General features: G+C 44.6%; 1 protein-coding gene across 6 annotated transcripts in view; it reads left to right on the forward strand.

Moving 5' to 3' along the window:
• The window catches only part of LCP1 (lymphocyte cytosolic protein 1), a 105,831-nt gene that overhangs the window by 51,934 nt on the left and 26,765 nt on the right, over positions 1 to 27,132 (forward strand). For 2 of the 6 annotated variants that reach the window (XM_025478281.3, XM_035704564.2), the window contains exons 3-7: positions 539 to 649; positions 22,416 to 22,502; positions 23,055 to 23,218; positions 23,400 to 23,529; positions 25,018 to 25,150. In XM_025478281.3, the coding sequence (XP_025334066.1) occupies positions 22,439 to 22,502; positions 23,055 to 23,218; positions 23,400 to 23,529; positions 25,018 to 25,150 (491 nt within the window). In that variant the 5' untranslated portion in view covers positions 539 to 649; positions 22,416 to 22,438. Of the gene's footprint in view, positions 1 to 256; positions 377 to 538; positions 650 to 13,993; positions 14,134 to 21,833; positions 21,993 to 22,415; positions 22,503 to 23,054; positions 23,219 to 23,399; positions 23,530 to 25,017; positions 25,151 to 27,132 lie in introns of those variants that run through there. The other 4 variants (XM_035704563.2, XM_025478282.3, XR_003147958.3 and 1 more) reach the window with 4 other exon arrangements.

Here is a 27,132-nt window from a genome sequence, read left to right on the forward strand (position 1 = left end):
AGACCCTTCCCCCTCAGGAGACCCCGTCGTGGTGTTGGCTCCAATGAGACCATTGTGCGGGGACACTGGGGACAGGTCTGGTTGGGTTTCGGGCCGGGGCGGGGCCTTCCCAAGGAAATCCCTGTTAGTCCGTGTCAGGTGCGTGTGCCAGCGTCCCCCTGGCCTGTGCACCAGCCCCCCTCCTCGTGCTTGGCCTCGCCGTCGGTGGCCAGAGGCTGGGCCTTGCATGTGCAGCCAGGGGGGCACGTGGGGAAGGGTGGCGGGCGACCTCGCCCTGCTATCTGAAATCAGGAAGGTTCCAGGAGCCCGGAGCCCGGGCGACACAGCTGGAGGAGGAAGGGAAGGAGACAGAAAAATGCTTTCTAAAGAGGAAGTGGTAAGGAGCTTCTGAATTTCAGCTTGACCTGTGCTGTCAGGTGATTCCTGTGGGGGAGGAGACACAAAAGAAAGAAAGAAAAGAAAAAAAAAAAAAGTTAGGTAAAATGTCCTTATAAAGACAAAATCTATTTCTTTCGTGGCTGATGATTTGTCATTCTAGTCACTTCCTGCCTTGTGACCGCACGGCCGGCGTTGACAGTTGTTCTGCAGATCCGAGAGGAGGGGGTTTCTGGTCACACGCCAGTACCACTGAGGACAGTTTTTCTACAAGGTGAGTTTTCCTGGTGTCCTTTGGTCACTTCTTGGGGCTTAGGATGTGTTTTGTTGGTTGGGCGCCTCTGGTTCTGTGGGTTGAGCCTTTCGGGGCGTCCGAGCACCTGTCACCCGAGCCCTGGGTGAGCCACGCTGCACCTACCCCCTGTGGCTGTCCAGAGTGGGACTCCTCAGTTCTCTGGGCGGCTTCCTCTCCGGTCACCCACAGTTATCACCCTCCACCCAGAACAATGATTCTTTTTTGTTGCTGTTGTCTTTTCCCTTTCAAACCGAACCGTGTTTTGATTTATTTCTCTTGCCTCAGTTCAGGGAGGTGATTTACTGTGATTTTATCTGCCTTAAAATGTTTTCAGGAAAGTGCATATTATTGATCATGTAGACTGTGCTGCTCATTGGCCTAGTGGGAGTAGTTTAATTTTAGCTCTGTGGTTCGGTTTTTCTAAAAAGTGTCTTTACGGTACCGGAGTGGATGTATTAACATCTTGAGTCATATGGTACTGAGTGTGTTCACTGGTTTTTTTTTTTTTTTTTTTTGGTGATTTTGGCACCAACGGTTTTTAACGGGTGTGTTTAATAACCACAAAGAATCCGAGGGACCTCTTCTTCATTTATTCTGGAAAAATGAAAGCAATTTGTGTTACTTAGTTGTACAGGTTTTTGCAGAATTGTCTGAACTAGCGGTTAGGCTTAGGACCAAACAGATGACCGTTCAAGTCTGGATGAAAGGCTTCTGTCTACAGGAGGAATTCTGATGGAGTTGATATAGGATATTTGCTCCAGAAGCTCTGTTGAAACGTAGACTTTGGATCTTGTAGCATCAACCTTCATTTAATTATCACTACTCAACAGCACTAAGACCCACCGACAGATGATAAACATAAAAAGCCATTTGGGCTGGATGGAGATGGATTAATTTATCAGGATGCTTATCAAACCCCCCCCTTTTTTTTTCTTATTCAGTGTAGCGGCTTTTAAAGTTCTAAAGTTATTTCCTCGGGACAAATTTGAAACCAAAAAAAAGTCAGCAATGGTGGTTTTGTTCGCCATATCTGAATTTTGAATTTACATAAATTGATCATAACTGGTTTCTCTTAAATAAAGGTTTTTCAAAGAACATCTGCACAGGTAAATTTGAAAAGAATTAGTGCATGTGCCTGTAAATGTGAATTTCTGAAAGTTGCAAAATGTGGCCATCGATACTGCTTCCCACACATCTTTCCTGAATGGTTTTAAACTAGCAAGAATGTGGAACTGGGGGAGGAGGACCTGAATCCCAGAAAAGAACCAATTTAAAACTGCTCTGTCTTATTTCCAGTAAAAATCAGTGAGAATAAAATAAGTTAAACTGTGAAGGTATGTCAGTCGGTATTTCCTGTACTTTGGGAGGAAATGCAACGGGCTATGAAAAAGTTAATTCAAAACAGAAAAAAAAAAAGTCTCTTGATTTAAATCAAGTTTAGACTGTTAATGTGTCCACGTGATATGTTATCAAATATCCATTTCTCTTCATTCTAGCTACCCCAGCCCCCCACCACCTCCCCCAGTAACATCAGGGGAAAATCTTCCGGGTCTTGCCCCCTCAACAAGACTTTTCATTAGCTATCTCAGGGATGCTTTTCTTGGTCACATTTTATTTTTTTTTAATATTTTATTTATTTATTCATGAGAGACACAGAGAAAGGCAGAGACACAGGCAGAGGGAGAAGCAGGCTCCCTGCAGGGAGCCCGATTGAGACTCGATCCCGGGACTCCAGGATCATGCCCTGGGCTGAAGGCAGGCGCTAAACCGCTGAGCCACCCGGGTGTCCTCTTGGTCACATTTTAAATTTTGTCTCCTTTAGTCTATAAAGGGGAGTATGCCTTGAAACAATCGGCAAATTGGGAAACAACGTATTTCAATATCATTTATATTTTTTTTTCTGATACCTTTGAAGAAGGGGAGCCCAACAATTCAAGTCTCATTCAAATATTACCTACTTAAAGAGGACAAGTAATAATAATAATATTATTATATCGTAATACTTATACATACTTACAATGTGCAGCCAACTCTTTAATGAATTATCTCACGTAATCCTCTTAACTGCCCTTAGACCTGAGGCGTGGGCTCACTGTGGAAAGAACTGGCCAAAGGTCACTGGGCTTTTGGGGGGTCGAGGGAGGGTAGAAAACCAGCTCCATGTTGCTTCTCTATAAGCAACTGTCTGTTCCAGATCCCTTCTTCCTCACCAGCATATTTTTCCCAGACGTAGGTCTTTAGAGGCTTTTGCTTCTGAAGCTGACTGAAGAGATCTTGGCACTCGTAATTTTAAGGGAGGGAGTGGGAGAAAGAAAGCAAGAAAGAAAGAGCAGAAAAAAATTTGCAATGAACCCAGAAGCATTTTTGTCTTTATAAGTAAGAAATATCATTGTGGGTTTCATATAATAATAGAATGAAGAAGTCTTCTCTTTTAATTAATGTATTATTTTACTAAAGAACTGTGTGCAGTACAGACTGGCCTCAACCACTTCCCCAACCTTGCTTCTTGTCACTTCCTTCTGCTCTGCCTCTCCGCCATCCTCTCTCGGCCACGTTCTGGGTGTACAAGACCACAGGCTGCCAGAAAGTTCCGTGTTCTTTCACCTCTTTTTGCTCCAACTCTTGCTCCAATTGCTTTCTTTGGTTGATGAAACGTACAGTCAATTTTCAAGGCTCACTTCAAGAAATGTGTCCCTTTTTGGGGTCTTCCTGACTGCCCCCCCCCATCTTCCTTGTCCCCGCTAACGGTTTCTTCTGTGTGTATCTGCTTTGATCTTAGAGTGAGCAAAGCAGTGATCATACTGTTTTAGTGTCAAGTCCTTGTTTGCTGGCAGCCTGAGCTCTTTTTCTAGCTCTGCTAGCGCATGGCATTGCGCGGTGACATCGATTGAATTGAAAATTTGTCACAAGTATTTTCTCTCGGCTCCTTAGATAGGCACCTAAGTCTCGTCTTTGACGTCACTTATTCACTTAATATTTACTGAATTCCCTCAGTGACTGCCGTGGAAGCAGCTACGGTAATCATGTAATATTTTACATTCAACCATGCTTCCTCTTTGCCAAAACGTGATTCTTCGTTTTAGCCTCAAAACACTAAATGGACATTGAGCTCAAGGTGTTTAAGAGGTTGTCCAATGATATAACAAACAGACAAAATTATAATCTTGTTGTTTTAGTCTAAAAACATGCTTTGAGATACAACTTCACTATCTTTATCAAAACTCTTGCCCCTGATAATGGGCTTCTTTGATGACAGAGAACCCAGGAACAGATATCATTAACTTTGGCTTAATTACTTTGGATTATTCTAGAAAGTTCTTCAGTCAACTTCTCCTTGTTACTTATGGAATAAAGGCCCTTTCTGTGTATAGGAGAGAGGGCAAACACAATTTTATATCGGTCTAGGTGAAATAAAATTAAAGAAATTGCTCACAAGATTATATATATATATTTTTTAATATTTTATTTATTTATTCATGAGAGACACAGAGAGAGAGAGGCAGAGACGCAGGCAGAGGGAGAAGCAGGCTCCATGCAGGGAGCCCACATGGGACTCGACCCTGGGTCTTCAGGATCATGCCCTGGGCCGAACACAGGCGGCAAATCACTGAGCCATCCAGGGATCCCTCACAAGATTATATTAACGAAGAGTCACAATTTATAGAATAAGATTGTGAAGGCATTGGTCTTAATGACTAACAGCAGATTTTATAGCAAAGTGACATTATTTATTTAGTCTAATGGTCTCTAGGATTTTTTTATCGGTTAGTTTCCCAGCCTGTTGAAATCATCAACTGAAATAATGCCATGTCCTCTGCATATTGAACCCTGCGGGCATAAAAATTAGAATTAAGAGCCCCCACAAAATATAAAAATAACCAGTATCAGCAGATTCCAAGAGTTTCTATTTCCTTATTTTGGCCAGATGGCAATGCACTTAAATCGAAAGTGTTCGTGTTTCGGGCCACCTGTGTGCTCAGTCGGTTAAGCACCCGACTCTTGATTTCAGCAGAGGTTGTGCTCTCCGGCTGGTGGGATCCAAGGCCATGGGCTCCCTGCTCAGTGGGGAGTCTGCTTGGAATTCTCTCCCTCTGTCCACTCACCCTCTTGTACTCGTTCTCTAAAATAAATAGATAAATCTTAAAAAAAAAAAAAAGTTGAAAACTTTAAGCTTAAAAAAAAAAAAAAAACGGGATCCCTGGGTGGCGCAGTGGTTTGGCGCCTGCCTTTGGCCCAGGGCGCGATCCTGGAGACCCGGGATCGAATCCCACATCGGGCTCCCAGTGCATGGAGCCTGCTTCTCCCTCTGCCTGTGTCTCTGCCTCTCTCTCTCTCTCTCTCTCTCTCTGTCTCTCTGTGACTACCATAAATAAATAAAAAAAAAAAAAAAAAAAAACCTGTTTCACAGTTTTCATTTTGAAGTTCTGAAGAGTTGCCACCAGATTAGATATCCACATTCGGGGTGGGGGGGGCTCCCTACAGCTGCTGCAAACACGGGGCTGCCCAGATGGCATCAGTTCCCTCCCTGAGTCAACTTCCTTAAGCTATCCACTGTCCCCATTGTTTTGGTTTGCCAGTTTCAGTGATTACACCAGTCTTCCCAGTAATTTCATCATCTCTCCATCTTGTAAGACACAGTGAGCAGTAGTGGGCTGGGGGTTGTGCGTGAAAGAATTTCAACCTCTCACCGTAAGAATAAGAGCTAATGCTTACGGACTATTCACTGAGACCAAGTATTTCCCTCAGTGCTTTTAACCATAGTGATGCATTTAGTCATCACTATGGTCTTGTGAGGTCGTTCCTGGTGTTATCTTCGTATATGAAGACAAGTGAATTCACTCAAACATTTTATCAGTCTTAATTTTCAACAGTTGAGTCAGTTTTGGGTAACTGCTGAGTTCCAGGAGGAGTAATTCTCTCCTGGAATAATGAGCAGACTGTGGTGCTTATGTGTACCTAAACTCTTGAGTTGAACTCAAATAATCATCATTTATCCCAAATAAATCCCCATCTATATTATAATTACTTTTTTCAAAGAGATTTCTTCTTCTTTGTCTTCATCTGTCATCATTATCATCATCATCATCATCAGTATTTACCCAGCACCTCTGTGCACTTGAGTATTTAGTTTTTACCAATTTATAGATCTCTGCATGGGTCACAAACCATGATTTCTATCCTCCAAAGCTTTGAAAAGTCCTCAGCCTTCGAAGGCGGGAATACTTTTATTCAAACGGTGTTCACACTTTCTGTCGGGACTGATGGACACAAATAAATGAAATAATTGATGTACCCATAATTATACAGTCATGGCCCAATATAGGCGTGCTGCAGACTGTGAAAGGATGAAAGATTGTTTGAATTGTGAGTTGAAAAATAGAGGAGGAAAAAGTGACCCATTTACCAGGTTAAAATAAGTTTTGGTTGACTTCAGAGCCACACCTGTGCATCAGCCCTGTTTATAAGTTGAAAGGCTTGTTTCTCAAATATGGTCATTAGTTTTTGTTTTGTTTTGTTTTGTTTTGTTTTGTTTTGTTTTTTCTAGGGGAGAGAAAAGCTAAAATGTTAAGTTAAGGAACTAGCAAAGCCACAGTACTGTGGTCGTAGCCTTGCTTCTTGATTGAGTCCAGCACCAGTTACATGACTGATAGATGCCGTCTATCTTGTCTCTCTGTCTCTGTCTCTGTCTCACACACACACATACAGACATCTTCCCGAGTGACTGAGCTAAAGTGGAAAAGAGATTATGTTCTCCACAAGCAGAAAAGCCAAGACACCAAATTCTGCAGGCAAATTAATTATGCATGTGAATTGCAATCTCCTGGATAATTTGTTTTCTTTTCTTTTTTTTTTTCTCTCTGGTTGTCCTTTCAAGAGGGAAGTGAATTCATGAAATAATTACTTTACATTTAAACTAAGCCTGCATTTCGATCCCTCAGCTGGATACTCAGCACCCAGCTTAACGTAAGCTGGGTATCCAAATATATGAAGTAGAGATGCACCAATGCATTTGTATAAAATTTACATCTTCTTCCTTTTGCCATTCCTCAGGCAAAATTTAGAATTCTGATTGCATCTTTGGTAACGCCTGGTGCAACGTCTTACAGTGTGGATCCTCTACACCTCCCTGACATCATCAGCTCAGGGGCATTTTCACCCAGGAGGGTCCTTAAGGAGAAACATAACACGTGCAAAGTGGAAGTCAGGACACAGCGACATCTATGCTGTTAGGTGCTACTGAGCCCCCTTCCTTCATCTAAAAATGTGAAATGAAAAAAAAAATAAATAAAATAAAAATAAAAATAAAAAAAAAAATAAAAAAAAAATAAAAATGTGAAATGAACTTTCCCTCTCATTTTCCAGTGCTTTATAAACATTAAAACAATTTTCCCTTTGGAAAGATAGAACACGATGGTCACCTTTGAGAAATTTTTCAGATTTTTTTTCCTTCCCTCCTTGTCTTTTTTTTTTTTTTTCTCCTTGTCTTTCAAATTAAGATTCTTTCTATCAAAATATACTGTCCTACGACTCCAGAGAAAGGCAATGGCTGTACTTCGTTTGTCTGGTGATCCTGTACAACGCAGGGAGTATGTGATGTATTCAGCATGGTATATAATGTTAGTTTTTTAAACTTTGTGAGTCTGTCGTTTCTGTGCATGAAACATGGTACAGTACACAGAGGGAGAGTACATTTGGATCCATTTTCTAGCCTCGTACTAAGTGTGGTGCCTGAGTGGGTCTAGTTTCTTCTTCTGTATGATAGGGGAAGGTACTGTTTCCTCGGTCTGTTCTTGGGCTCGTTTTCCTTTTCCCTTTCCCCCAGCATCAGCTCTAGTGCGCGCTTCGCTCTGCTACACAGCATCACGACGAGCTGACCCAGCCTTTGCTATTTAGTAGGCATCGTGCTACACACCTGACCTATATCTACTCTTACATTTCCACATCAGTGCTGAACTATAAGGTTGATGTGTTCACATTCTTATAACTGATGACCAAACTGAGGTCTGGGGAAGGTTACATCCGAGGTCCCAGAACCAGTAAGTGCCAGAACCAAGATTTGCACCCTGCTTCTTTTCCATTTTATTTTTTTAAATTTCTTAAAAAGATTTTATTTGGGGATCCCTGGGTAGCTCAGCGGTTTAGCGCCTGCCTTTCACCCAGGGCGTGATCCTGGAGTCCCTGGATCGAGTCCCACGTCAGGCTCCCTGCATGGAGCCTGCTTCTCCCTCTGCCTGTGTCTCTGCCTCTCTCTCTCTCTCTCTCTCTCTCTCTCTCTCTCTCTCTCTATCATGAATAAATAAATAAAATCTTTAAAAAAAAGATTTTATTTATTTGACAGAGAGAGAGAGAACAAATGGGGAGCAGGCACAGGGAAAGAGAGAAGCAGACTCCTCGCAGAGCTGAGAACCTGGTGCAGTGCTCGATACCAGGACCCTGGCATCACGACACTGAGCTTAACCATCTGAGCCACCCAGGTGCCCCTCTTTCCCATTTTATATTCACAGTTTCTTAAAGGTGTTTTAGAATTTTGACCAAAGAAATGTTATCGCATATCCCATTGTAAATTGCTCCTGGGAAATATATGCCAAGCAAACTGTGGCTTCCAAAAGAGTGAAGATAAGTATAGCCCATCAAATGAATACAACTTTCCTGCCTCTGTGTTATGTTAGTCCTCTCTTTTTATTTTATTTTATTTTTTTTATTTTTTTTATGAGAAGGAGCTTGTCATTAGAGATTCTAGAACAACTACCCCAAGGAGCCTATAGAAAATGAGGTCATATTATTAAGAATAAATAGAAGCTTCTGTTGTGATTGCTAATATACAGATGTGGGCTGCTTATTGTCTCAGTATTTTCCCAACTCCAACATTAATAGAGAAAATGCCTGGAGAATGAGGGAGCGCACAGCCAATACAGGTAGAGGCCAGGCTGACTGAATCAGTCCCTAGGAGCCGGTGTACCTGACAACCGGGGGGTCATCGGCCGGTGGTCCTTCTCACACATCCCCATCGGTCTCATTTCTTTTTGTGACTCATGGTGGATGTGGTCAGGCTTTTCTTAAGATTGCTGTACGTTTGCCTCCTCTGGCCACACTTCCTCAACTGTTAGAAGGTACTTTCCACCATCAGTATTTCAGAGGCGGCTAAGCCCAGAGGCCCTTGACCACCCAACCTGACATCAGCCAACACCAGTGCTGTCGGCTTCTCATCTGTGGCATCTGTCGCTACTGCCAATACCTTTTGGAACTGACTTCAAGGACTCTGGGTGAGAAATGTGGTAAAAGAGCCCAAACAAGCCAAGCTAAGAACATTATGACCACAGATGTGAAATCTAGATTCATACACACACACACATATAACATACACACAGCTAAGTGTGGACTTTAAGTGGTGACTCTACATGGCCTTTCATAAAACTTATACTGGAAATTGAGTTTGTCCCCCAAGATCATTTTGTGAAAGTTCTTTTTTCATTGCCCCCTTCTTCTTTCCTTCCTTTGCCAACCACTGTTGTAGACAATCTTTGTTTCATTTGATTCTAACTCAACCCTGTAGAGCGAGCACTATAAATTGTGTTAACTAATATCCCTTTTGTACATATGAAGAAACTGAGGCTCAGAAAACTTAACATGTATAGAAAACACATGGCAAGAAGGGGTTGCATAGAAACTCATCATTTTGGGTCACCTGGGTGGCTCAGTGGTTGAGCAGCTGCCTTCAGTTCAGATCATGATCCTGGGGTCCTGGGATGGAGTCCCGCATTGGGCACCCTGCAGGGAGCCTGCTTCTCCCTCTGCCTGTGTCTCTGCCTCTGTGTGTGTGTGTGTGTGTGTTTTTGGTGACTAAATAGATAAAATCTTAAAAAAAAAAAAAAAAGAAAAGAAAAAGAAAGAAACGCCTCACTCATTTTTTCACCATACCATGTTGCTTCCTAGTTTATTATAGGTATTCAATTATACATATAATTTCCCAAAGGAAGAAAAGAGCATTTGGATGAGGCTTGTGTGATGCCTGAAATGCCTTTTTGCTGGCTTGGACCAGGAGAAAGGCAGCTTGTGTGGTAGCAATAGGAGTCGCTGTAAACGGTGGAGCCCAGGCCATTCTTGAAAGGCCTGGGAGGAGAAAGCCTACCCCTTGTTTTCCTCTCCATCTACATACTTAAGATATAGAGCACATCTCATGGAATCTGCATCTCAAAGGGTTTTTCAGTTTTAATCTGTTAGGTTGTTTAAATGCTAATTGACTTCTGTTTTTCCCATATCTTGCCAGACCTAACTAGCATCCTGGAGGCTCTACTTCTCTTTTCAGACCAATCACTGACTCACTTTGAGACTTCAGGGAACAATTTCACTTTTCCGGGGCTGCCATTTCCCGTTTTTGCAACACGATCCAGTTCCCTCCTCACTTTGTGGGGCCGTATTTTCTGGATGGGAGCTGGTGAGAGAAGGAGGAAGCCGCGGCCACACAAACACACCGAAATGGCTTCTGGGTGCAGTCATTTCGTGGCCTGAGGAGGGCGGGGAGTGTTTGCATCACCTAGAGGGAAGTGGTGAGCACTGTGACTGAAGGCAGTGAGGAGAGCCTAGACCACCAAGGTTTTTCTTCTAGAAACAAGAGCTAGTGAGGAAGGCGGCTGTGCTGGCACTCCCCCAAATTCTTCTAGGAGCAGCCTCCTGGGCCAGGCATGCCAACCCCCCCAAAAGTTTCCTCGGTGACCTCCTCCTGCTCCATTCTTCTCCCTTTGCAGGACTGGCTCTGTTCTCTTATAGGGTAACCCCACCCCCACCCCATCCATGGTTTCGCTTTCCACAGTTTCAGTGACCTGCAGTCAACTGTGGTCTCGAGAGCAGAATGGCCTCCTTTTGACATTTTCAGAAAGCAAAGGTCAACAGTAGCCCTACCGCTACATCGCTACATCGCCGCGCCTACACCACTCACTCGCCGTGTCCTATCACCTAGGCATCTTATCATCGCACATCCTCACAAAGAAGGAGGGTGAGGTGTTTAGAGAGCGAGGAGACCGTGTTCACTTAACTCCTATTGCAGGACGTTGTCAGAACTGCTCCACCACTAGTCACCATTGGTCTCTGACTGGGCCTGGTTTATAAATTACACTTTATCAGAGTCGGCCGTGGATAAAAGGACAACAGAGCAGGTATAGGGTTTAGTACTATTTGTGGTCTCGGGCATCCACTGGTGGTTGGGAACATATATCCCACAGATGAGGGGCGACCACTGCATGGAGAAATAGGGTACCCCTTTCCATTTTGTCTTTTTGGACAACTTCAACTGGTTCTTTAAGATGCAGCTCAGTGAAGGTCAGTATCACCTTCTTTGGACAGCTTGCCCTTCTCTTCGGGGGCAGAGCTAAGGGCTTCCCTGTCTTTGCTCCTACAGCACCATGATAATAACCCATTTTGAGTGCAAAGGCCAGGATGGCCTCTGAGTTGCATAGGCGCTTGCCTTCAGGGACTGGGTGTCCTTTCAGAGCCAAGATTGGCTGCTCTTCATCTTTGCTCTTCATCTTTGCGTTTCTCACCTAGGAGAAGGCCAATGTGATTGGATGGCAGGCATGGAGCTACTAATGGAGAGGATCCCTTGTGCCCCAGAGGCAGGAGGACGGGCAGGGATGGGCAAGAGCACACTGCTGGTGGTCTCGCTTAACCCTTCCCTCAACGTGTTGAGGCATTGAAGAGAAGAGACATTTAGAACTTCTCAAAAGAGCCCAGGAAGAGCCCCAGTCCTGGGTAAAATCTTCCAAAGTGTGTGTGTGTGTGTGTGTGTGTGTGTGTGTCCGTGACCATCGTTAACATGAAGTCAGAGCTGAGGACCCCCAAAGGAGAGTAGGGAACCTTAAGATACAGAATCCAGTGGTCATGGGGGCAAGGAAAGGTGCCACCAGTGAGACCTCCATTGTGTTGGCCTGCAGTGGGGCAGCATAGGGTGCTGTCCCCTACCCCTGGGCTCCGGTGTAAGCACAAGGCTTCCCCAGGTCATAGCAAGGTGACCCTTGGCCACTAATTAAAATCTCAGTTCCCTTATCTATAAGGAGGAAATCATAACGATGCTCCATAGGATTGTGGCGCCAGTTAAATGTGATAATGCATAGAAGACACTTAGCACTGAGAAGCCGTTCAGGAAACATTAGCTGGCCTTCCCATTTGTCATTTGGCTGTCGTGTTCTCGGACTCCAACATAGAGTGGTCATTCTATGGAGAGGATAAGGATTAATCATCTGCATGAGTAAGAAAAAAGACTGAGTTGTTTCTACACATCTCCCCATCTGTGGAAATCCAGGCCAAATGTCACTTCTTGTGGGGGCCACGCCTGGCTCTCCAGGGGAGACCTGTTTTCCCCCTCCCTCTGTTTTCTAGTGCCTACAATACACTCTCCCCACCCACCCCCTCCTAAACAGGGCAGGGCCACATCCCATCTCTGTGTTGCCAGCCTCTGACCCAGAACCTGCATAGAGTAGGTATTTGGCAGATATTTATTGAAAGAAAAACATGTACAGATAGAGGAGTTGGTTCAGTAGCAGATATCTAGAATTACCAGAGGATGAATTTCATAGTCCAGAGAGTGATATGCAAATTCCACCCCAGTGGACCCTCACGTCCATTCCTCGCCGTTTCCTGTGGGCTCCTGGGTCACTGAGTTGGAGCATCCCGGCTAGTTTTGCCCTCCTTTTGGTCCCTGCTCTGTCTCCACAGTTCCTGTCCTCTCACCTCAGCAGGCCTCAGCTCAGAGTCAGACGCTCTACTTAGGGACCCACTGCCAGGCACCACAGGCCGCCAGCAGGGCTTACAGCTTGAAGGAGCTCAGCACCAGACTCTGCTACCCTAGGCAGAAACCCCCTGGTGGCCAGTGGGGCGAAGCCATTGAGCCTTCCTTGGCCAGTTCAAAGACAGCCTAGGGACACTAGCCTCTGTTCAGTCCACGGATCAACTCACCAAAGTCATTTTTCCAGCAAAATGGTTTCACAAAAGTTGAAGGCCTTCACTTGCTTGCTCTAGGCATTTGTCCTTTTCCACGCGAGGGATATTATTCACATGTGCACAAGAATATCATCATTAAACTCCTCAAAGGAGGTGATTGCAGACTTCTCAAGCCCTACATGCCATCAGTTGGTGAGTTTATTCACCTGCCTGCCATGTGGCTGACGCAGAGGGAGCTCTATGAGGTGACTTCAGGTCTAGACTTCCAGTGATCTCATCATCTGCTGGAAGAGCCACCTGCCCAGGTCAGGACCAGAGCTCAGAGTCAGGGACCAGGAGCTCACTGATCCCCACCCAACAGCGAGGAGACCAGAATGTCTAAAATCATGCTGATCATTTTTAGAAGTCTGAGGGTGCCATTTTAGTATTTATATGTGAATTTGGCATTCTATCTTTTGAACATTGTGCCTCAGGGTGAGCTGTTTTAACGTGGTTTGGATTTTTTGGGTCGCGAAGGAAAATCAGAGGGCCTAAATGCAAAGGCAAGAAAAAAAAAACCCAGAAGAATGCATTCACCTGGGCTTGATCATCGTAACCTGGAAGGTGTCAGTTGTACGTGTTCATTGGATTTGGCACGTTTGTAGCCTAGGACCTAGGGCCTTGGTAGCCTGGCGGTGCCCTGTTAATACCTAGATTAAGTCCTTCTTCAGGTACAGGAAACACATGAAATTATGTTTATTAGATATTTGAAATCATAGGGGAGTTATTCCTACTGGATGTTGAGCAGGACTGACCAAAAGAACAGTCTTACATCTTGAGTCTGAAAACTTACAAAGGAAACGGGAAAATTAAAGAGGTGTGGACTCCAGTCCCGGTGAGCTCCGTGACAGCATCCTTTAACTTGGGTGTCATCTTATTCCTCTGTGGTAGGAAGAGAGTGGCCAGATAGGTGATCTCTATGGTCCCCTTACCTCTGCATTCTAAGACTTTGTTATTCTTATGTCATCATTTAAGGAAGTTGGCATAGACCCAGAATATAGCAAGGGAAAACTATTAAAGGTTTGGAAGACTACCCCCCCTAAAAAAAAAAAAACGAGTTCAAAGAATTTTCTTTTTTTAAGGCTTGGTGGCAATCGCTAAGGCCTGTGACAAATTTTTATGAATTGAGCAGCTTCTGTAATTCCCTCTGAGCACAGCCCAAGAGAGAGGAAGCTTTAATGGTATCAGAAAAGATTTAGGTTACAGGTAGGGATACGAGACACCAGTGAGGTTGCAGCGTTTCCTTATTTGGATACTTTTAAGAAAATAGTAGATGGTTCTCTTTCTGGGACAGTGTGCCTACAGCCTTGCCTAGAAACTGGGAGTGAACTGGATCAGCGTGTCGCAAGCCGTTCACACTGACGTCTCAGAAAGCACGTCCCACGTGCTGCTCTGGTAACTTCCCTGCTCTGTGCTGAGCCGCCGAGCAGCAAGCATCTGCCTTGGTCAGTGAGGAGAGGGTGCAGGACTGAGATTCACCTGCTGCTGAGGTAAGAGCAGGAGCCAGGCGGGGCTGGGAGACGCTGGGGCCTTTTCAGAGGCGGTACCCCCAGAGAAGGCACATCACGGTGCCTGCTACAGCTCCTGATAACAACCCCTGGCCCCATTTCTAGGCTCCTTTGAAATTCCCCTTCCGGGGCTCTGACTGGTGCATACCCTTTTCTGCACCCTATTGACTAACAGGCTTTTGGACCTTTTCACATGGAAGGGGTGTCATCTCTCGGGTTATAGGCAAGGAAACAGGCCCAAGGAGGCAAAAGGAAGCCTGATATTACATGGACAGGTAGGACCCTAGGTCTCCCAGGCCCCATGCTCCTACCAGTTATTTGGGGTATGGTTTCCTTGAAGATGTGCGAATGTATAAATGATCTGGAGACCTTTTTTTTTTTTGCACGGCTCATTTAGATGTTTGCTATTTTTACTTTTTGGTAAGTTTCTGTGCTCATTTCTTACTCTTATCTAGTCCTTCTTTCCCTCTCAGGCCTGTTTCACTTATTCATTTTCTATCTTCAAAGCTTTTCGCGCTGTATGAACCATTTTGCAGTAAGTGAGCTATAATCTCTGCACCACATTTGAAACTCGACCTTTAACTGTGGGCTTCACGAAGCCCGGGGCTCTGTAACCCTCCCATCCCTACAGTCCAGCTACCAGAGCAGTGCTTTGCACTTAGACTCACAGATGATGAGAAAGAATGAATGCATGAACAAATGGCGAGTGAATGGTATCTGATATTGAGGTAATTGAATTGTAGGTTACTACTGGCCTGTAATCATATTCAGCTTTTTTGAAAAGATCCAATACCCTGAACGTTCGGTGGGGAAGAGTCCGGATCTTAAAGTCCTCGTGGTAGGATGTAGAATGAAGGGTAGCTGTGGATTTTCAAGGCATTAACACCAGAAGAGTCATTGTCTACACCCCAGGGAAGGAGACCACCAGGCATCGAGGGCCTCCACAGCCCAAGCCTGGAGTATCATCCCCTCTGCTTGCAAGAGGTTTGCTCTGAGTCACATCCTTAATGGCTCTGAGCAACTCGGTAGAAAACAGGAGGCATTAGGGCTGTGCTGGGGGAAGGGAGGCGGGAGATGGGCACTTCCCAGTTGCTGACGGAGCCCGGCTCTGCGTGCTGTGCTCTACACGGCTTCCAAAGCCCCTCAAGTGTGATCAGACCACAGAGGCTCCCAGAACAACACATTCACTAGATCTGGAGTGGTCTCGCCTGCTGGCTTCCCGTGAGAGTTTACCAGGCCCGAGATAGTGAGAAGAGAGCCACTGGGTCCCTGCCCCTGCCTCACTGCTGGATTTTACCCCCCAAGGCCACAGAAAGGGGAATCCTATGCTCTGGAGAAGCCCTTGGGCAAATCAGTGTATCTGCACAGAGAACAAAGACAACCTAAAGGAGATTTTGACTTGACAAAAGATGTCATGAGAACTCCCTTTGGGGCTCCTGTGTGGCTCAGTGGTTGAGCATCTGGCTTCGGCTCAGGTCATGATCCCGGGGTCCTGGGATCTAGTCCCACATCGGCCTCCCCACGGGGACCCTGCTTCTCCCTCTGCCTATGTCTCTGCCTTTCTCTCTGTGTCTCTCATGAATAAATAAAATCTTAAAAAAAAAAAAAAAAAGAACTCCCTTAAATGGTCATCTGTATTTGAGGCTACTTAATTGGCTTCTTAAAAACACAGTCCTCTTTAGAATACATTTTCAGAATCAGCCTTTATGGAAAACTTTGGAATGGTACCCCCAGAACATACAGGGATTCCTGCTGGTTAGATGCCCTGCAGTGACTACTTTGTACCAGGAAGGGGACACAATGAGCCGGAGCAAGGCTTCTTCCTCGTCTCATAGAAGTTTAGCAGGATGGCTTCTTAAAAACTCTCAGGGGTTTTATTTTTGCTTGGGACTCCTCTGTGTTTTATGTTCCTCTTCTTCAGGCAGAAAGGTCTGGCACCAAAGATTGCAATAGGAATGATGTTTTCGATTACACGTTGTTTTGGATTAACTGTTCATTCAGGTGTTTGGAAGTCATGTGGTTTTGTCCTGTTGACGTACTGACACAGTCGAGGTGAAGCTAGGAATCTGGGTCCCGAGTTTCCAGTTTTCCTTTACCCACTGTGTCAAGTTGCAAGGAAAGTAGGACATGCTCAAAAGAGTCCCTTGGCAATGTGATGCTAGGTTACAGATGCCGCCCTGGTCCTGGCAGTTATATAACTGGGCATCGATACAGCGAACCTAAATACTGACCAGCACACCACCCCCACGTCTCAGGAGTGGCTCCAGCCCGTGAGCATCTCGCTCTGGGCCAGGCCGCCTTTTTCCGTCCCTTCTGTGGCTTTTCGTCGTCAGTCAGGAAACTCCTCAGAGAAAATTCAGCTTACAATTTTGCATTTATTTTTAGAGAATGTATTTCCTTCTGTAAATTCTACAGCACTGTGTTCTGTTGTAACCTCCTACCGACAGTCTCCATATTCCAAATTTAGGGAACTTGAATTAGGTGCTTTTATTCTAAGCAGTCATTATCAGAAAACCTCTTTCACTACTGGTCTGGAAAATACCAGCCTCCTCTAAGCTGAGACTCAAAACTCAACTTGACCTCAAGAAACGAGCCGGTCTTGTGGCTTTTTGCAATTTGGGGAGGGGGGAGGGCGGTTCTTTAGTTTTCTTGAGTCTTTAGAAATAATCTTGCAAAAGTGAACGACCGGTACTTTCTCTGGCCAAATGTCTTGGGATTTAATAGCTATTGATTTAATGAATGTAAGTGCTTACAGGAAAACTAGCAGCCAAATGTGACTTAGATGAATGGTTTGAGTCTGTCTTCTTAGATTTATGATTTCGGGCAGTGATTCAAAAACAGGGTCTGAAAATTCACCACTGATTTGCAAGAGACCTTAACATGGTTTCTGGGAGGGCATAGTTGGATGATGCAGTCATTAACAAGGGAGAAAAAATTACAGCGGCATTTATTCAGCCACAGAAGGGAGGCAATCCTACCAGGTGCGACAACGTGGATGCACCTTGAAGGCATCATGCAAAGTGAAATAAGTCAGACAGAGAAAGACAAATATCTGATCTCACTCATATATGAAATCTCAAAAAGTTGGGGATCCCTGGGTGGCTCAGCAGTTTAGCGCCTGCCTTGGGCCCAGGGCGTGATCCTGGAGACCCAGGATCGAGTCCCACATCAGGCTCCCTGCAGGGGGCTTGCTTCTCCCTCTGCCTATGTCTCTGCCCCTCTTTCTCTCTCTGTGTCTCTCATGAATAAATAAATAAAATCTTTTTAAAAAATCTCAAAATGAAAAAATAAAGAAGAATAAAAACAAAACAACTAAAATTAAACATACAGAAGAAGAAGGAATCGGACTTGTGGTTCCTAGAAGTAGATGGCGGGGGCGGGGATTTGGAGGAACATGATCAAAAGGTCCCAACTTCCAGCTGTCTGATAAATCCTGGGGTGTGATGGACAACACAACGGCTGTAGCTCGCCTTGCCGTGTGGTTTTGAGATTGTTGAGTGTGTGCTGTCATCATAAGAGAACGTGTTTCCCCATATTCTTTCCTTCTTGCTTCTTATGGGACCTGCTCGGGAGAGTGGATGTCCGCTGAGCCTCTTCTGAGGGTATGGAAACCACCCGATCGGGCCATACGTCTTAAACTCACACGGGGATGTGTGTCAGTGATTTCTCAGTAAAACCGGGAAAAACTCAAGGGGGCCGCCCCCCACGCAGGAGCGGTAGAGCGGAACCCAGAAGCAACAGGCCTTCAGGCGCCCCATGCTCAGCGCGTCCCTCCTGCAGCAGGTTCTCCCGGGACCACAGCCAACGTGCTGCCAGTAATTTGCAAACTGAAACCCTCCTCTTCCATCCTTGGGAACCTAACATTGTGAGAACCCGTACCTTCGAGCGTGCGTGAAGTGGGTATAGTTTTTTTCCCAGGCAAACACATGACTGTGTAAAGTGCCTCATCTTGGATTCCAACCCCGGCCGTATCCTCCTTAGACGTGGTGTGACCTGCATGTTCTTCATCGCCTTCGCTCCCGCTTCTCTGCTTCGGGAACATGCTGCCATTGGCACGTTCAGTTCCATTAGTTGAGGGGTTTCTTCTCGGTTACGGCCTGTGGCCCTGTTCGTGGTACCTCCGTGGGCTTCTGGCTCTGCTCACCAGCAGCTACTTTTAAAGCTCCGGCCTTGTTTGGGGAACTTGTACACAGACAAAGCATTCCATCTCATCGGAACTTCAGTGTTCCTACCTATAAGGGGAAGGAGTTGTGATAAACCATTTCCCGAGTTCCTTCCACCTCTAAAAGTTTGAGTTTCCAGGACTTACTGCTCTTTCTGATAGTAGATGAGACCCTCTCCAGATCGCTATTCATGCTGGGCCCAAACAACACAGTGTCATAGCAACCTTGGCTGTTGACTATTCCTTCTCCAATTCACCTTTTTTAAAAGGTGTGTATTTTAGAAAGAGCATGAGGGTGAGGCGTGGGGGGAAGGAGAGGGAGAGGGAGAGAAGCTCAAGCTGACTCCCCACTAAGTGTGGGGCCTCAGTGCTCCATGCTCAGGGCTCTCTGCAGAACTCAATCTCACATGATCTTGTGATCATGACCTGAGCTGGAACCAAGAGTTGGTCGCTCAACTGACCCAGCCACTCAGGCGCCCCATCCAATTCCCCTTTTGAAATAAATTTTGCTTTAGCTCTTAAATCATGGAAGGATTTTGGATTTTTAAAATGTGACAGCTGTCTCACTCCATGGCTTCTCCAAGTCGATCTTCCCCATTTATGAATCTCTCAGAAAAATATAGTTATCCAGATGCTCAGGCTTTCCATCTTGACCTACTTGCCATGGTTTAAAAAAAAAAATCACATGGTTTTAGGGACGCCTCGGTGGCTCAGCGGTTAAGCATCTGCCTTTGGCTCAAGGCATGATCCTGGAGTCCCTGGATCAAGTCCCACATCAGGCTCCCTGCATGGAGCCTGCTTCTGTCTCTGCCACTCTCTCTCTCTCTCTCTCTGTGTCTCATGAATAAATAAAATCTTTTAAAAAAATCACATGGTTATTAAAATAATGCTTTTTTTCAACCTCCCACCCCAAATTCTTTAATTTAAACAGGCCATCCAATTTCTCTGCTAGCTAAAACATTCTCTCTGATTTTTCATTATACCATGATCTTTAGATTTTCTTTCTCACCTAATACTGTAACTCTTTCATTTATTCTTTGGCCCTGCTTTTGACTCTTAAAGCGTAGTCTACTTTTTGCCTGTATTTGGGATTTTTCTCCCATCTCTTACAGTGTCTACCATCTGAAACTCTATGTCAAAGGATAGGGCTAGGGGCACCTGGGTGGTTCAGAGGTTGAGCATCTGCCTTTGGCTCAGGGCATGATCTTGGGGTTCTGGGATCGAGCACTGCATCAGGCTACCTGCATGGAGGCTGCTTCTCCCTCTGCCTCTCTCTCTCTCTCTCTTTCTCTCATTGTCTCTCATGAGTAAATAAATAAAATGTTAAAAAAAAAAAAAAAAGGATACTGCTAAGTTTAGACTCAGAGATTCCATTCATTCTTCTTATCCTTAACATTGCTTCATGCTTTCAGGGCCCCTAGATCGGTATAGATGTGCCTCAGCTGAAATGAGGAGCAGCGCCTGGCTTGTAGGAGGCATTCAGAAAATATCTGTAAATGAATGCATTTCTCTCATAATCCCATGAACATCCACGAGCCAGGAAGTGAAAAGACACTGAAAAACAAGAAAGGCCAGCCAGCTTTGGGGCTTTAGACCAGATTTTATCAAAGATCTTGTGAACTATGATGGAGGAGAGCCTTCTCTTAATGTATATAGGGAATATTTGTAAAGGGAGAGTCAGGCTGATTTAGTCACAGGGATTTAGTAAAAGGTACAAAGTCAAAGCCTTGATTTCCTAACACATGAAAGCACGAACTTCCTAGGATACCTACCTAGGTTCTCTGTGCCATAGTTTTTAAACCTCCCACGGAGTATGCACGTTAGCTGGCTAATGAATAATTGGTGAGCAGTCGTATGGGAGGACAAAAATGAATACCTAACACAGGTGTGAAGACATCAAACCTGCATAGATAGCAAGGGTGAAAAGAAAAGAGCTGAGAATTAGCATCCTGGCTGCTCTTCTCCGTGGCTGTGTGATCTGAGGGATGTGTGCTAACTTCTCTGAGCTTCTGTTTCCTGTTGGACAAAGTGGGAATATATATCTTTCTGCCATCGGATTTCATCGAGGGATATTATAAGAAACACAGAGCTTGGGCAGCCCGGGGGGCTCAGTGGTTTAGTGTCGCCTTAAGCCCAGGGCGTGATCCTGGGGTCCCGGGATCGAGTCCCACGTCGGGCTCCCGGCATGGAGCCTGCTTCTCCCTCTGCCTGTGTCTCTGCCTCTCTCTCTCTCTCTCTCTCATGAATAAATAAATAAAATCTTAAAAAAAGAAAGAAAGAAAGAAAGAATTATAGTTACATGTAAAAACACCCCATCATCCACCCTTTCACCCCCACTCATTCATCCCTTCCCCACCAGGAAATCCAGTAAGCTGTACTGGAACTCTGATTTGGAATATTCTGGTGTGGGGCACCTGGGTGGCTCAGTGGTTGAGCCTTTGGCTCAGGGCGTGACCCTGGGGTCCTGGGATCGAGTCCTGCATCGGGGTCCTCCCAGGGAGTCTGCTTCTCCCTCTGCCTGTGTCTCTGCCTCTCTCTGTGTGTCTCTCATGGATGGATAAATAAGATCTTTAAAAGAAAAAAAGAAATATTTTGGTGTGATTTAGCCAGGAGCATGGAGAATAGAATTTCCTTTCTGTTTCATTCTCTTTCTATCCGCTAGAGGGCAGCGCAAGGACAGGGAAATTAACTCCTTTCTGGAAAAAAAAAAAAAAAAAAGAGCACCTAAAAAGTCCCTCAGGTTCCCATAGATGAATTATTAGCGGGTCAGGTTCCCTTCCTCCTTCTCTGAATATTTAGAGAATTTGAAAGCTCCCTTTAAAATGATAAAAGTTGGATCCCTGGGTGGCGCAGCGGTTTGGCACCTGCCTTTGGCCCAGGGCGTGATCCTGGAGACCCGGGATCGAGTCCCACGTCGGGCTCCCGTGCATGGAGCCTGCTTCTCCCTCTGCCTGTGTCTCTGCCCCTCTCTCTCTCTCTCTCTCTCTATGACTATCATAAATAAATAAAAATTTTTAAAAAATTAAATAAAATGATAAAAGTTATCTTTTGGCTTGGCCAAACATATTCATTTTAAATGTGAACTTGACATCATCTCTAAAAAAAGATATTTATGTAAAAACTGAGTGTCACCGTTGTGTTTTGCCGTGTAACACGCGACTCCAAGACTCAGTGATTTAAAGCAACAATTGTTTTATCCCATGTCTTGATTCTGCTTGTTGACGAGGCACACAGCCAGGTGATTTTTCTGCTAATGTGATGTGACAGGGACTGTGGACATCCAGGGTCTCCAGTCAGCTGGGATTTCCAACGCGGCCTGCCCTGGAGCATGGCAACTGATGCTGGCTGCCAGCTGGGGGCCCAGCCGAGGGACTGTTAACCAGAGCACCCAGTCATTGGCTTTTTCATGGGCTTTGGGTGGCCTACAACATGCCACCCACCGCTCTCTCCACGCCCCTTGCAGAGGCAGACGAGAATCTTTCATTGGCTTCTTCATGTGGCTTGGACGTCTTGCAGAATGGAACTGGGTTCCTAAGAGGGCGCATCCTAAGAATGAGCATCCCAAAAGGAGCCAGGAGTTTCCAGTCTCAGACAAGGCTTCTGCTGCCTTCTCGGTGGTCAAAGCAGACACAGGATCAGCTCAGATTCAAGGGGAGAGAAATCAGCTCCGGCTCCTGGGGTGAGGAGCCATCTGTATATACAGGAAAGGAGAAAGTGGTGAGAGCCAACTGGAGACCACCACATGGACGGTTAAGAATAAGGCTATTTCTTACATGTTGGAAAGGTAGTTAGAAATCATGAGGGAGGCAGAGGGTTCTTTCTTCATTTAATAAATGAGGATTGCTGCTTAATGTGGTAGTTTAGGAATTAAGATGCATGGGGGCATCTAGGTGGCTCAGTGGTGGAGCATCTGCCTTTGGCTCAGGTCGCAATCCCAGGGTCCTGGGATTGAGTCCCGCATTGGGGTCCTCCCGGGGAGCCTGCTTCTCCCTCTGCCTGTGTCTCTGCCCCTCTTTCTGTGTCTCTCAGGAATAAATAAACAAACTTAAAAAAAGAATTAAGATGCACAAAAGTCATTCCTTATATTCTTTTGCTTCTGTAGATCTGTTGCCTAAAGCAATAAAAATGGCCAGAGGATCAGTGTCCGATGAAGAAATGATGGAGCTCAGAGAAGCTTTTGCCAAAGTGGGTGAGTACACCGGGCGGCTCAAGCCACACAATTCTCCTCTTGACTGAGTAGCTTCGGGACAGATTCGATGAAATGGTAACATAAGTAAAATAGGGCCAGTGAAAGGAATACGGCGGCATTGGCCAGAGGAGCTGGGGGGACTTAATTTTGAAAGGTCCACTTTAAGAAAATTAGTTCTTTATCAAAATATGGCCTGGACCCTTTCACACCTGCAGCTCTTCTCATATTTTTTGTCTTGTCTGCTTTCTTTGATTTCCTGGTTTTTCTTTGTAGCTCTAAGCTTGTGACTTATTTTCCCATCTGTTCCTATCAAAGTCCCTTCAGATTCTGCTTCCAGGACCTGTGTCGTGACATGATGACTCACGGTGGTTGGGAGCGACACCGATGTGCATCTCTCATAGACACGGGCCTCCCGTGAGACCCTGGCTCTTGCATGGGGTCAGGCTCTGACCCCTGAATGACTGCCTCTCCCGCGCACTCCCCTCCCATCTCGCCTGCCCTCACCTCCTCATCCCATTACCTGCGTTGGGTCAGCACGTCCTTGCCTTGCAGATACCGATGGCAATGGGTACATCAGCTGCAATGAGTTGAACGACCTGTTCAAGGCTGCTTGCTTGCCTCTGCCTGGGTACAGAGTGAGAGAAATCGCAGAAAACCTGATGGCTACAGGTGATCTGGACCAGGATGGGAGGATCAGCTTTGATGAGTTTATCAAGGTGAGTACGATACAAGAGATACAGGAGATACAAGGAGATGCATCTGAAACTTAGAATTTGAAAAAAAAAAAAATCCAGAAATACGTTGCCACCCTCCTTGCTTCAACATCACGTATTCCCCCCTTTGTGGTTTTCTTGATCACTTGATTGGGTTTCTTAAAAGTACACTACGTTTCTGCAGGTTTTTCATGGCCTAAAAAGCACAGAGGTTGCCAAGACCTTTAGAAAGGCAATCAATAAGAAGGAAGGGATCTGTGCGATCGGCGGTACGTCGGAGCAGTCCAGTGTCGGCACCCAGCACTCCTATTCAGGTAGGCGGTCCCCGTGGGCGTGGAGTGGAAGTGGGGCGGCTGCTGGCATGCGGAGAGCCTGTGGGTGGGTAGTAGGAAAGGGGGCCATATGGAAAGAATCTGTACCTTCTGGGGTTATGTATTCTAAACCTGGTGTTTAAACCTAAGACAAACCAAGACAGAAGCCAACACGAGTTTATTGACTAATTCTGATCCTAATTCTGAGTCTAACACTGGATAAATCTCAGTAGTATTTAAAAAATACATTAAGGCTGCAAGAACTCTTTTGTGAATCTTACGGATAAAATGAACTACTCGAGCTTCTATTTCCTCCAAACTTCATGATTCTTCTCAATGCCTAGTCAAAAAAAAAAATTGTATTTTCACTGATTTGGAAGAAAGTTGTATATTTCTTCTGAAGGCTGCCGTCCAACAGCCTTAAGGGAAATTAAAAGTTCAGACAGGGTGGTGATCCAGCAAATCCCAAGCTGAGTTCTTCAAAACATTATCTGATCTGAAGAGTAAGTCCATGGTTGAGTATGGTCAGTAAATTGTGAACACGATGTTTAACCTCTTACGCTTAAAGCCAGAAACTATATAAATAGGCGTTATGAATCTTCAAGGCAGTGAGGTGCTGTGCAGTGCTTCTCAAACTTTTGTGACTCAAGATTCTTCTGAGGGGACCCTATGGCTTTCAGTGACACGCTATGCCGGCTGTAAGGCATAACTTGAGGGGTTTTTTGTGGTTTTTTTTTAAAGATTTTTATTTAATTATTCATGAGAGACACAGAGAGAGAGGCAGAGACACAGGCAGAGGGAGAAGCAGGCTCCATGCAAGGAGTCTGACACAGGACTTGATCCCGGGACCCCAGGATCATGACGTGGGCCGAAGGCAGATGCTCAACCGTTGAGCCACCCAGGTGTCCCAACTTGAGGTTTTATTAAAATTTCCCAAATCAACTTCTGGCAGCTTTACTGATAGGAAAGAAAGATTATATCACAAAAGATTTTTTTTTCATAGCAATTTCATTATAATTGTATCAAGAAACTCAAAGATATTACAGGGGATTATCTGTGATCATCCCACATTTAAATTGGCTGGGCTAAAGGCAGCCTGAGTTTTATCCTTAGCATTAGATCATCTTCAGATATAAATTATATCTAAAAATAAATAAAAATAATCTTTATTATTTATATATATTTATATGTGATAGTTACATATGATCTCTCTCTCTCTCTCTCTCTCTCCTAAATATGCCTGGCATATATTTTATGACCTGGAGTGAATAGAGATTCTGTGCCTATTCCCCAAGTCACCTGATATTTTTTTAATGTCAAAAAATGTGAGATGATAGGCTAAGGGACCAGATCATATCTCAATGTCTCTCCTGGGCATGACAATCTGAGATCTATGTGTATAATTTGGTTTATGAAAAAATAAAAATAAATAATTCGGTTTATGTCAGATTTTCATTTTGCAGATAAGTCATTTTTATCATTTACTTGCAGAGGAAGAGAAGTATGCTTTTGTCAACTGGATAAACAAAGCCCTGGAAAATGACCCCGACTGTCGACATGTTATTCCAATGAATCCAAACACGAATGATCTCTTCAGTGCTGTCGGGGATGGCATTGTCCTTTGGTAAATAACACTTGGTTTCCAAAGGTTTCCCTGGAATTTTCTGGAATACTAAAAATTCATTGTATTATCCTAGGCCAACTTCCTTTTGGTGCTCAGCTGGATCTGAAATGCTTTCTGGACTTTACTTAGCACATCCTTGAAAAGCAAATTAATTTCAAAAGCAACTTATAATGAGAAATGTAAAACTAGTATTTCTTGGTTGGAGGAGAGGGATGCACAGCATAGAGACAAATACAGATAGAGATGCAATAATACAAGGCCTTAAGCAATTATTTTTGGACTATATGCCATTTGGCTTCATCTGAACATGACCTACCATGAAAATAGATAGATTGATAATGGCAGCATGATAATTGAAGAAATCCAATGCAAATCCTTAAGTAAAGGGACTTTTGAGTAGTACATACCAATGCTGAGGACACCTAGGAAAGGACGAATGTTTTTGTCTGCAGAAGACCTCTACACAGATGGTCATGATGGTGTCTTTGAAATGCTTCGGTGGCTCTGGCTTTAGTGGCTTCTAATGCCATTGTGAGGCATGGCATTGGTGAAGAGCCTTGAAATGCCCAATCTCAGGTGGGCACAGGAGTTGAAGAGGAAGCTGGGTAGACGAGAGACTTAGAACCCCCCTCCCCTGCTCTGAGCAGAACAATTCTGCTTTCTAGTATTTTATTTATTAGAGTTCACCCTGAGATTTCATTTTTAAAACTTTCAACTGCCAAAAAAAAGACATAAAAAATATAGCCTACAGGATCAAGTCCTAATTCCCTAGGTTGGCACCCCACACACTCCATCATCTTTCCTCAGTCTCCTTCTAGCTTTACCTCCCAAGACACCTATGACTCAGGTACCCCCCAGGATACTGAGTGAGTGGCTGCATTAGTAACTGAATGCAACAGCAACCAGACTTAACTCTTCCCCATACACATCTTGCTTCTAACTGCAGCTGTGGCTTTGCCTTTTATTTTTCTTTTTGAGAACACCGTTCTGCATCCTCTCCTCCTATAGAAATCCATTTACACTAAAGGTTTCTGGTCTATTCCACTCCCTCAGTGGTCTCTCCCTTCACCGGGTTCTTAAAGCACATATTTGCAGTCCTTTGGAGGCCATTATAATGTAACTTTTCATATCCATATATTTTGTCTCTATAATTGCACGATAAGCTTTTTAAGAGCAAGGTTACTACACATGTTCTAAAGTCACCCCTGCTTCCCATCATCTCCCAGTGGTGGGCTTCTAGATCACCAACAGTTTCAGCTTTTTCAAATCATGATTTATGAGTTTGCTTTGCCTGAATTGCAATAAAGCATCTTTTATTGAAATATATGTATGCACACACATGACAGAGGTATGGAAACGCATCTTTAAAGAACACCACAGAAAAGGCAGTTGCTTAAGAACTGTGAGGAAGAAATGTTAATGCTGACTTCTCATAAGAACAAATAGCCACAGTCGAGTTTACTGTTCTTTGAATTTGTTATTGTTCCTTTGGATTTGCTTTTTCAACTTCCTTTCTTTAAATAAGATGGAGGTGGCCTTAGGAAATTTATTGTCTGTGCCCCATTGGAGGTCAAACGAATGCCAAATGAGTAAAAGCAGTTCTTCATAGATAATAATAGCTTACTTTAGACATCTGGTCAAAGTATTAGACACCTAAGTGGGTGAAATTTCTTAAGTTCTGATACAACAGTGACTATAGCAAGATATAAAACATTTTAGCGTCCAGTTAGTTGAAAGTATAGAGTTCCACCAGGAGTCAGATAGAAACGTAGACATTGCATAAGCTCAGAAGTGTACAAGTAGTCACTTCTACGGTGGGGACAATTTTTCACAGCTGAGAAAGTGACATACTCATGAAGGATGTGCCTTAGCTTTCTACCCAGAATTTCCTTTTTTAAAAAAAAATTTTTTATTTATTCATTCATGAGAAACACAGAGAGAGAGAGAGAGAGAGAGAGAGAGGCAGAGACACAGGCAGAGGG

The sequence above is a fragment of the Canis lupus genome, chromosome 22, assembly GCF_003254725.2.
Source record: "Canis lupus dingo isolate Sandy chromosome 22, ASM325472v2, whole genome shotgun sequence".
Lineage (NCBI taxonomy): Eukaryota > Metazoa > Chordata > Mammalia > Carnivora > Canidae > Canis > Canis lupus.